At 35.6% G+C, this 12,233-nt stretch overlaps 1 protein-coding gene across 1 annotated transcript in view; it reads right to left on the minus strand.

Annotated features, from left to right (window-relative positions):
- Nucleotides 1–12,233, minus strand: part of SPATA16 (spermatogenesis associated 16) — a 252,946-nt gene that overhangs the window by 182,087 nt on the left and 58,626 nt on the right. The window contains exon 3 of the mRNA XM_081570959.1: nt 917–1,062. Coding sequence (XP_081427085.1) covers nt 917–1,062 — 146 coding nt within the window. The remainder of the gene's footprint in view (nt 1–916; nt 1,063–12,233) is intronic.

Below are 12,233 nucleotides of genomic sequence, written 5' to 3' on the forward strand. Positions count from 1 at the left end.
GATCAAGGCTTTTAGGGAACAAGACGTAGGAGAGGACATTTTTATAGAAAAAAAGATAGGGCTGGGTAACCTTGAGGATTCTAGGAAACCAAAACTAATACAGAGTTCTGAAGAGGATGCTGCTGCTAAGTCGCTTCAGTTGTGCCCGACTCTGTGCGACCCCATAGACGGCAGCCCATCAGGCTCCACCGTCCCTGGGATTCTCCAGGCAAGAATACTGGAGTGGGTTGCCATTTCCTTCTTCAGTGCATGAAAGGGAAAAGTGAAAGGAAGTCGTTCAGTCGTATCCGACTCTTAGCGACCCCATGGACTGTAGCCTACCAGGCTCCTCCGTCCATGGGATTTTCCAGGCAAGAGTACTGGAGTGGGATGCCATTGCCTTCTCCAAAGAGGACAGAAACACATAAAAGAAGTCTTTAAGGACACAGATAAAAAGGTGATTCATACCTTTGGACAGCTGTCACACTTGCTCCTTCATAACATCCTTTGAATCCGTTATGTTATCACCAAATAAGCCATAAACTTTGGTGTCTTTGCTCATGGTTCACAGCTGGAATTTCTTTCTACCATTTTTTGTATCTCAGTCAGTTTTGGAAATCTTTCTCATCCTTCTCACCCCTTACTTAACCTTATTCAATCCCTCCTTTCTTCCTGCAGTCATTTGCTACTGCAGTTATCTGCCTTTTTATTTTGTCCTGCTTTATGATAGTTAATTGTGGGTTTATTTCTTCCCTTAGGTTTTGAGATGCCCTTTGTGGTCTCTATGATTGTCTAGCTTAACATAAATCAAGTAGTAAAGAGATGGTTTTTGTTTTGTGATTACATTTAAATGGAATCTAAGTTAATCCTACAAGCTCACATCACCCTCTGCTTGCATGGACAGTACTTACTTGCAGTTATTAACCCTTCAGTTTACCTGTGCGCATGATTCAGGGCAAGGTCGGGTTTCCTCATTCGCAGATAGCATGCAACAAGCTTTGTCTCAATGAAACTTGCCACACTAGCTATATCTTCAGCAGATGCTTCAAATGGTTTCCCCAGAACTGCCCCTTTGCTGCAAAGCTTTAAAAGAAAACAAAATACAGTGCTTTAAATTTTCTAATCATCTTGACAAATAATTGATCTTTTAAATAAACAAAACATAATATATACACATACTTTTCCAAACAAGTAAAATATTCAATTTTGATTAAATTAAATAAATTATTCCCGTTCACTATTAAGTGACTATAAGTAACACATTTTATTGTAAACTGCTTCTTGTAAAATATTTTTAAAGTATGATATATTCTAAAGGGGTGTCATTAGCTAAAAATGTCTGTTTTAAAAATAAAGCACACAATAAGCAAAGATATTAACAGAAAACCAGGTATAAATCATATTAAATACCAGTGCTTTTATGAAAACCCAGCTAAGCAATAATCTAGCACACTATCAAGTTTGATTTAATATAATAAGGGGTATCGGAAGTAAACTCCTAGGAGCCATTAACATGATTGGTGATTAATTTGAGTCTGAATCATATTCTCTAGGATGTTATTGAAAGAAGAGAAGTGAAAATTTATTAGAATTTATTGGCAGAGGCCACAGTATCTAAAAAACATGGCAGGAATGTGGAATTCTTAATAAAATTTCCAGGAAGTCAATGGTTTCTGGGCACCATAGATAAACTGTAGAGGAAGAAAATAATTAATTTTAGGGAGAGAACCCCAAACATTAAGAAGTATCAATAATATGACAAGGATAGATGGATACTTTTTTTTTCCCCTTAGAGTTTTCTACTGTTCCTTAGAATCAAAGCTGATGGGAGAGGAGAGACTCCACCACCACTCAGTGACCTTATTCAGAATATCCGCTTCTTTGCTATTTTCTGTCTCCTGTATGCTTTTCTTGCTAGGGATAATAATATTTGGGGGTTAGTACCTATTTGTATATATCTCCGTGTAAGATTTCTTGTATTCTAAATCCTGTTTTTTAAAAAAATGTTATTTAAACTAATTTTCTTTTATAGACTAAGTTGAGGTTGCTTTGCCATTTACATTAACATTATTGTTTATTTTTTAAAGTGCAAATAGGTTGAGAATGGGTTTATTCTGTTCTAAAATGTGTTTCTCTTCTTAATTTTATCCAACAACTATAAGCTGAAGGAAAATCTAGATGTTTTACATCCTTCGTTTGAATTGGTAGTTACCTGGTGCTACCTGGATATTCTGTCAACTATGATAATTCATACCATTTTTAAAAGTCTTTTCCAATTTGATGGGAGAAACTTTTTACTACATACAGTCAATAAATATTTATTAATTACTAGTAATCGTCAGAAAAAAATACTATCCTTACATTTTAATTTGCATTAGATAGGTCTTTTTAATAAATTTTGGCTATTTTTAGTTCTGTGTAAATTCCTGTTTTTGTATTCCTTGCCTATTTCCATTGATGTGTTAATCTTTTTCTTATTAATTATCACAGCTGTTTATAATCTAGTATTCATTTCCCCATACAACTATGTACGCATAATCAGACATAAAGGTTTTTTCCCCTCTAATTGCCCTTCAGAAAAGAGTCAACTTCTATCCATGTTCTTATGAGGACTCTCAGAATACATTTCTCAATTATTAGGCAAGGTTGAGGAACAAAGACTTTGTAAATGTATTTTATATGTATTTTAAATGTATATGGGATTTTCCAGACGAGAGTACTGGAGTGGGTTGCCATTGCCTTCTTTGTTCTTAGAGATACAACCACACAGTTTTCTTTAATTAGTATCGTCATTAGTAAGATTGATATTGCTAATAGATTCTCACTTAATAGAATATTGTATGATGACTATTTGCCCACCATACTCCTGGGACATAATTTTGAGTGATCCTTGCAGATCTAGGAAAGAACAATAAATCTTTAAAAACGAGGCATTATTTTAGCTATCAATTATCTACAAATTACAGTATATATCATTCAGTTGGAAATTTTTTAAGCTTTTTAATTGTTCAGGAAATTACCAAAAGAAAAAAAAAGATGGAGAATAAGTTACCCATAACTCTATTACCATGTTTAATTGCCATTAATTTCTTGCATATTTCCTAACATAATTTTCATATTTTTATAATAAATTATAATTGTGTATAATAGTCCTATCTTTTTATATAGTTTTATTTTTATGTTCTTAATTAAAATCTAAAACATTACTCATGTTATAATTATAGTTGGATATTTCTATATTCTTACTCTCAGCAAGTGACAGAAATATTAGAAAGTAAGTCAGCAAAGATCCTGATGATTTGCACAACATCATTAACCAATCGAATGTAGTCAACATATATATAAAATGCTCCATCTTACAACATATTTTGCTCAGCTGCCTTGGAAAACCACTGAAAATTCAACAGTTAAAAAAAAGAATCCAGTTGGAAAGTGAGCAAAGACATGAACAGAGTTTTCTCTGAAGAGGACATGGCAGTGGTGAATAAGCTCATAAAAAGATGTTCAACATGTTTATTGTTTGACATCATTAGCCATCAGAGAAATGTAATTTAAAACTACAGTGAGATATCACCTAGTAGAATGGCTAAAAAGTAGTAACAACATCAAAATGGTGACAAGTTGGATCACTCACACTTTGCTGATGGGAATGTAAAATGGTATAGCCAGTGATGAAAATAGTATGGCAGTTGTTTAATAAACTAAACATGTAACTACTGTACAACTCAACAAGTACACATTGGGCACTTATCCCAGAGAAATGAAGACTTTAGTTCACAGAGAAATCCATACATGAATAATGTTTATAGCAGAAACAGAACCAGAGAGCTCACTGAAAGTCTCCTTTTTTGGGGGGGAGGGAGTCTCTTTTATAAGGGAACGAATCCTCTTCAAGAGGGCTCCTACTTCAAGATACCTAATCACTTCCCAAAGTCCCCATCTCCAAATACCATCACGTATGGGATTAGGTTTCAACAAATGCATCTTGGAGGGACAAATATTCAGTGCATATCTTTCATTACTCATTTTACCGACGAGGAAACTGAAGTTTGGAGTGTAATCTTCTCAGGTTACAGTGTTAGTAATTTGAATTTACACCTAGATGTCTGGCCCTGGAGTCTGTGTGTTTAATCATTACATCAGTGCTACACGGTGACACTTCATGAGCTACTGATGCACAAAAACAGAGAGCAAGCATTTAGAAACTTTCACAGTACTTTGATAGAGAAATATTGTATCTGTTGAATTATAATAAAACTGCTGTTGTTCAGTCACTAAGTCACGTCCGACTCTTTGCAACCTCGTGGACTGCAGCACTTCAGGTTTCTCTAGCCTTCCCTAGCTCCCAGAGTCTGCTCAAACTCATGTCCATTCAGTCAGTGATGCCATCCAATCATCTCATCCTCTGTCATCCCCTTCTCCTCCTGCCTTCATTCTTTCCCAGCATCAGGGTCTTTTCCAGTGAGTCAGTTCTTTGCATCAGGTAGCCAAAGTGTAGGAGTGTCAGCTTCAGCATTGGTCCTTCCAATGAATATTCAGGACTGATTTCCTTTAGGATGGACTGGTTGGATCTCCTTGCAGTCCAAGGGACCCTCAAGAGTCTTTTCCAGCACAATTTAAAAGTATCAGTTCTTCAGGGCACAGCCTTCTTTATGGTCCAACTCTCACATCCATACGTGACTACTGAAAAAACATAGCTTTGACTATACAAACCTTTGTTGGCAAAGTGATTTTTAATACCCTGTCTAGGTTGGTCATATCCTTTCTTCCAAGGAGCAAATGTCTTTTAATTTCATGGCTGCAGTCACCATTGGCAGTGATTTTGAAGAAGAAAATAAAATATGCTATTGTTTCCATTTTTTCCCCATCTATTTGCCATGAAGTGATGGGACCGGATGCCATGATCTTAGTTTTCCAAATGTTGAGTTTTAAGTCAGCTTTGTCACTCTCCTCTTTCACCTTCATCAAGAGGCTATTTAGTTCCTCTTCGCCTTCTGCCATTAGAGTGGTATTATCTGTATATCTGAGGTTGTTGATATTTCTCCTGGCAGTCTAGATTCCAGCTTGTTATTCATCCAGCCCAGCATTTGGCATGATGTACTCTGCATATATGTTAAATAAGCAGGGTGACAATGTACACTTTTGACATGCTCGTTTCCCAATTTTGAACCAGTCCATTGTTCCATGTCCAGTTCTAACTGTTGCTTCTTGACCTGCATACAGGTTCCTCAGGAGGCCAGTAAGGTGGTCTGATAGTCTCATCTCTTCAAGAATTTTCCACAGTTTGTTCTGACCCTCACAGACAAAGGCTTTCATATAGTCAATGAAGGAGATGTTTTTCTGGATTTTTCTTGTTTTTTCTGTGATCCAAACCATGTTGGTAATTTGATCTCTGGTTCCTCTGCCTTTTCTAAATCCAGCTTGTTCATCTGGAAGTTCTTGGTTCACATACTGTTGAAGACTAGCTTGAAGAATTTTGAGCATTATATTGCTAGCATGTGAAATGAGTGCAGTTATAAGGTAGTTAGAACATTCTTTGGCATTGCTGTTCTTTGAGATTGGAAAAAAAACTGATCTTTTCCGGTCCTGTGGTCGTTGCTGAGCTTTCCAAATTTGCTGGCATATTGAGTGCAGCACTTTAACAGCATAATTTTTCAGGGTTTGAAATAGCTCAGCTGGAATTCCATCACCTCCACTAGCTTTGTTTGTAGCGATGCTTCCTAAGGCCCACTTGATTTCACACTCCAAGATATCTGGCTTTTGGTGAGTGACCACACAATCGTATTTATCCAAGTCTTTAAGATCCTTTTTGTAAAGTTCTTCTGTGTATCTTTGCCACCTCTTTTTAATCTCTTGTGCTTCTGTAAGATTTTTGCTGTTTCTGTCCATTATTGTGCCCATCTTTGCATGAAATGTTCCTTTGATATTTCTTAATTATCTTGAAGATATCTAGTCTTTCCCATTCTATTATTTTCCCTCTATTCTTTGCATTGTTCACTTAAGAAGGCTTTCTTATCTCTCTTTGCTAGCTTTGAATTTTTTGTGTCATATTTCCCTTCATTTTTTCTAGTAATTTTTTTTTTACTATATTTATTAAAGTATCAGTCTGCAACAGATTGGGACAAAACCAAAGAGAATTGGTTCTTTGTCACAGATAATGAAAAGAACTTTACTAAATTGTTAAAAAATTAGATAATTAAGAAATTATGAAGAGAAAACAATTCACAACTCGATTATTAAAAAATGACCATTCTTAAATGTCAGATATTGGTGTGGATATTTCCATCTTACCTAGATTTCTATCTACTGATCAATCATCTATCTACATCTTTATCCTTCTATTTACAATAATGATATTATTCATTATCCATAGTATTATGTTTCTTTCTTTGAATATATCTTGGGCAATAATAAATATAAATTTATGCTATTTTTCAAATGGCTGCATAATTTTACTAGATCCCAATTTAACATTTTTCCTAATGAGAAATTTCTCCAGAGACACTAAGAGTTCTTAATGTCATACATAATATACATTGAATAGCCTTGTGTATACAACTTTGTTCACACATTTGATCATTTCTAAATTTTCATATTCTATCTGTTATAACGTCCTTTTACATATTGGAATTGCCAAGTCAGGCATAGACATTACAATCCCAAAAAGCATATTTTAGAAAATATACAACATGAAAGTGCTTTCCAGAGTGTCTTACACTTTTGCCAACAAAGTATCTTTATTGTTTTTCCTATCTCCTCATGCACACTAGGTATTCAGTTCAGTCGCTCACTCGTGTCCAACTCTTTGCAACCCCATGAATCGCAGCACGCCAGGCCTCCCTGTCCATCACCAACTCCCGGAATTTACCCAAACCCATGTCCATCGAGTCGGTGATGCCATCCAACCATCTCATCCTCTGTCGTCCCCTTCTCTCCTGCCCCCAATCCTTCCCAGCATTATGGTCTTTTCCAATGAGTCAGCTCTTCCCATCAAGTGGCGAAAGTATTGGAGTTTCAGCTTCAACATCAGTCCTTCCAATGAACACCCAGGATTGATCTTTAGGATGGACTGGTTGGATCTCCTTGCAGTCCAAGGGACTCTCAAGAGTCTTCTCCAACACCTCAGTTCAAAAGCATCAATTCTTCAGTGCTCAGCTTTCTTCACCGTCCAACTCTCACATCCATACATGACTACTGGAAAAACCATAGCCTTGACTAGACGGACCTTTGTTGGCAGAGTACTGTCTCTGCTTTTAAATATGCTATCTAGGTTGGTCATAACCTTCCTTCCAAGGAGTAAGCATCTTTTAATTTCATGGCTGCAATCACCATCAGCAGTGATTTTGGAGCCCAGAAAAATAAAGTCTGACACTGTTTCCACTGTTTCCCCATCTATTTCCCATGAAGTGATGGGACCAGATGCCATGATCTTAGTTTTCTGAATGTTGAGCTTTAAGCCAACTTTTTCACTCTCCTCTTTCACTTTCATCAAGAGGCTCTTTAGTTCTTCTTCTGCCATAAGGGTGGTGTCATCTGCATATATGAGATTATTGATATTTCTCCCAGCAATCTTGATTCCAGCTGTGCTTCTTCCAGCCCTGAGTTTCTCATGGTGTACTCTGCTTAGAAGTTAAATAAGCAGGGTGACAATATACAGTCTTGACATACTCCTTTTCCTATTTGTAACCAGTCTGTTCTATGTCCAGTTCTAACTGTTGCTTCCTGATCTGCATACAGGTTTCTCAAGAGACAGGTCAGATGGTCTGGTATTCTCATCTCTTTAAGAATTTTCCACAGTTTATTGTGATCCACACAGTCAAAGGCTTTGGCATAGTCAATAAAGCAGAAATAGATGTTTTTCTGGAACTCTCTTGCTTTTTCGATGATCCAGTGGATGTTGGCAATTTGATCTCTGGTTCCTCTGCCTTTTCTAAAACCAGCCTTGAACACCTGGAAGTTCACGGTTCACATATTGCTGAAGCCTGGCTTGGAGAATTTTGAGCATTACTTTACTAGCGTGTAAGATGAGTGCAATTGTGTGGTCGTTTGAGCATTCTTTGGCATTGCCTTTCTTTGATATTGGAATGAAAACTGACCTTTTCCAGTCCTGTGGCCACTGCTGAGTTTTCCAGATTTGCTGGCATATTGAGTGCAGCACTTTCACAGCATCATCTTTCAGGATTTAGCAGTGTTTTAATCTATTCTTTGCTAATCATATGGGTAACAAAGGCACCTTTTTTTAATTTGATTATTAAAGCAAGCACTCATAAGTATTGGCCATGTGTATGTATACACTGTTCATGAATTTTATTCATTTTACAATTGAGATATTCTAATTCATATAGATTTATTTTCACTTAGTGTATATTTAATTAGATTTTTTCCCAAATATATAATTTATTTTGACTTATGTGTACCATGCTTTAGTGTCAGGCTTATGCTGACCATATGAAACAAATTGGAAAGATTCCCATCTTTTTCAGTACTCTGGGACACTTGAGAATAGTTTAAAAAATTTCAGCCAAGCTTTTTTAACCTCTTTTTTAAATTTGATTATTGTTATGTGTAGGTTTTCAATGTTTTGTATTAATTTCATTAATTTATGTTTTCTTAGAAAATTATGTTTAATTCAGATTCTAAAATCTGTCATTATAGTGAAGAACATTATATTCTTAGAACATCTTAAATGCCTGTGTAGCAGTGGTGTCATTCTTTTTTTCGCTCTCAGTACTTATAGTTCTATTTTCTGTTTCTTAATTGGAATTGCAGGGGTTTGAGTTCTTAAAACCAACATACTTGTAGATTGATTTATTAATTCTTATATTCTTCTTCCTAATTCATTGCTTTGGTTTTTTTGTTGGCTTTGTTATTTTTTCCTTCTGCTTTCCTAAGGGATTTTGTTTTGTTTCTCTGGACTTTTTTTTAAAACTAATATCTTTAATTAATACTTAACTCATTTATTTTAGCTTTTCTCATATAGAAGTGTGTTGTGTGCTTTACTTAGAAAAAAATTAACAGCTTTTATTTCCACCTATTTTTTTTTTTTTTTTTTGCCAATAGCTCTTTAAGAAAGTGTTTGCTTCTTATTCTTCAAAATGTTACCACCTGCTTTTCTTGGTTACTTGTAAAACTAGACCTTTTTGCATATTTGTTAGCCCTTTATATTTCATCATTTGTGGATTATTTAACATTTGTCAGACCCTTTACCATTTGTCTTTTATGCTCTAACTCTTTTTCTTGTTTATTTTTATGAAATCAGTCATGGGTGCCTGGAGTTCTTGCATGTTCTGCATTTCTTTCCCCATCCTACAAATTTGAACTTGTCTAAACAATTGCCTCTTACTCCATGTGGTAGCCTTTTTTCAAGGTACAGGTGTCGTGACTGCAGGAGCTCAATACTGAGGGACCCTTCTTTACTACATGGGACAAATGTCTGCCTGAGAAAAAAGTTGGTATAGAAGGAATAAAGCCAAAGATTAAGAGGCTGGAAAGCCTAATGCTGAATCCTGAAGATCTTCCCTTGAATCAAAATATATAAGATAATTTGAAAAGGTAGTATTCATTTGTTATTTTCAAACAGTGAGATAGGGATTTGAAGAAAATAAAATTGTTAAGAAATTGAGAATTAAATTGTAGCATAAATTTTAAACTAGAAGTAATATGTAAAGACTAAGTGATAGTATCAGATCAGAAATATAGAGGACAATATCGAAAATAGGAAAGATTTTAAAGACTTCATTACTAACGAATTTTTATAATTTCTGAGACTTTTTCTTGTATATAACTACATCTAACTTTTTAGTATCTCCATAAAGTAGATAAAACAGTTTGTCCCATTTGACAAATACTGAAACCTATGGGGGTAGAAAGTCAACTACATGATAATGGATGGTAAACAGACTTGTGCTGGTGACCATTTTATAGTGTATAGGGATGCTGAGTTATAATTATAACCTCTTGAAACTTATACAGTGTGTTTAAAAAAAAATAAAAATAAATATGCCAAAAGAAATCTAGCAGTTTTCCCAGGGGCTAAAATTGATGGAATGTTCTCTTTCCTCCACATCAGCCTCCTTGTCCTAAATTATTCTGTTCAATACTTTTTTTTTTTTTAATTGTTAGTACCTAGCACCCTTGTTAGCCATTCAGTAGAACTTCTCATGTAAACTTCCAGTGGTCTTTCTGTTGGAAAACGTGAGTTCAGTACTCCATCTGAGTTTAATACTTCCCCCTTTTTTTTTTTTACTGTGTAGAATCTTTCCTAAGGCCTGACTGCCCAAGAGATTGGTCCAGACCAAATACTAGAGACTGAATTGGTAGCTTCTTCTTGGTTCTCCTTGCAGCTCACCTTGGTACTATTAGAACTTACATATAGAACTTCCTTTGCCTGGAGAATCATAAGGAGAAAAAAACAAAAACAAACTTCAACCTCTAGAATTCACTGCTCTTTCTTTTACTACCTCTTCTTCTCATTCGTATCTCAAGGGGACATAAACCATTGCTTATCAATTTCCATTTCCTAAATGTTGAAAGGACTGACATTTATGCATAGATATAAAAAGAGAGTACTAATAGTGGAATTAAGGCACAAAATAGCACTGAGAGCCCCAGAAATGAGTCCTTGAACACAGTGGGGAACTGCTGGCATTCTAGCTGCAAAAGGCTCCGTGTCTCTGAGTTGGGCATGCAGTAGATATAGGTGATAGTTTGCTTTTTATCATCTGTTTTTCCTTGAGGCTTTGTTTTTTGAAAATCCTACCTGGTGCCTGGCAGACCTTTGCAATGATCTTCCTGTGGGTCGATGCATATAGAAGGATGGGCTTTAGGCACAAGAGCTAACCACCGTCCTATCCTGCCAATTTTTCAATGGGATCTTTACAGTCTCTTTTTAGATACCAAGCTAAATGTTCATACTGCAAGAGTCTCATAACTAATAGTTTTCAATTTTAATAAATATCTTTTTATACTCTCTTAACAGACTGGAAAGAATCTCTACACCATAGAATAACACCCACTGGTTTTAAATTTTTTCTCATCTTGTTACATGAAAGAGGAATGAATCAGAGAGCTCACCCCTTGTAACTTTCCACATGGTGCCACATAGATCTACTAAAGTGTCTCCCTGGGAGAGAGAGAGTATGTGGGGCTGAGAGATGCAGAGAATTATGTTCACACATCAGTGAACTTAAAAGTACCATCAGGGTTTTAGGAGCAGTGCTTTTCAGCCAAGTAGGCCAAGATGTGACCTCTATTAAATTTATGGGAATTGGAGAAATGAGGTTACTCCCTGGGTGACATGCTGTTGAATGACAATAAAAAGTAATTAATCACTCCTACTCCTATTTGTGAAAATAGCTATGCTTCAATCTTTTTTTTTTCCCCCCTTTCAAGTAGCCTTAAAGTAGAGGTGTGGCCACAGTGGGTTCCTTCTACTGTGTTTCACCTTGATCTGACCAGCCAGTGATTTGCTTATGCTCTGAAGCATGTAAATAGTACACATTAACCTTCAGGGTTTTTTTTAGGGATACCCCTAAACTCTAGCTATCTGATGTGCAAAGCAGATTAGAAATATGGCGGGAGTAACATGAATTAATACAATAAATCTTCCTTCCTTCTTGCCCAGGCATTTCAGCTAATAAAGATAGCGATTTTAAAATGAAGATAATGTTAATAGCGTGCTTGTTTCAAGATATTATTTATATTACAAAGTAAATGTATTATCACATACAGTCAGCTCTTGTACAGTAATTATAATAGCCAGCAGTTATTGAGTGTTGACTGTGTGTTTGGTACTGTGCTAAGTTCATATAGTATTGTACTTGATATTGTCTTTTATTGATGATATCTTATTAAATATTATTACTCCCAGTTTTCAGGTAAGGAATTTGGCTGAAAAGAGGGTACTAACTTATCAGACAGTAAGTTCTAAAACTATGATTTAAATCCAGGTCTGTCATGTCACCTAGATTCTATATTTTTTAGATAGCATTTTCCTTGGCTGGCCATTAATGAGTCACAGTCAAATCTAGAAGGACAAATGTGAATCTTAACAGTTATCATTAGTGCTAGTTTCTTACTTATAATACTTAATTCGTATTCATACATGCAGTGAGACAGATATATACAGCAGTCCAGTGATCTCTAAATATCTATATATGTATGTAACTATCTATCTATCCATCTGTCTATACCTCACTGGATTACCACTAAGGAAATGGGAAAATAGTTAAGATAGGCAGGGAAAGAGAGAGATG

The sequence above is a fragment of the Giraffa tippelskirchi genome, chromosome 2 (genome assembly GCF_054371585.1).
Source record: "Giraffa tippelskirchi isolate mGirTip1 chromosome 2, T2T-mGirTip1v1.2.pri, whole genome shotgun sequence".
Taxonomy (NCBI): domain Eukaryota; kingdom Metazoa; phylum Chordata; class Mammalia; order Artiodactyla; family Giraffidae; genus Giraffa; species Giraffa tippelskirchi.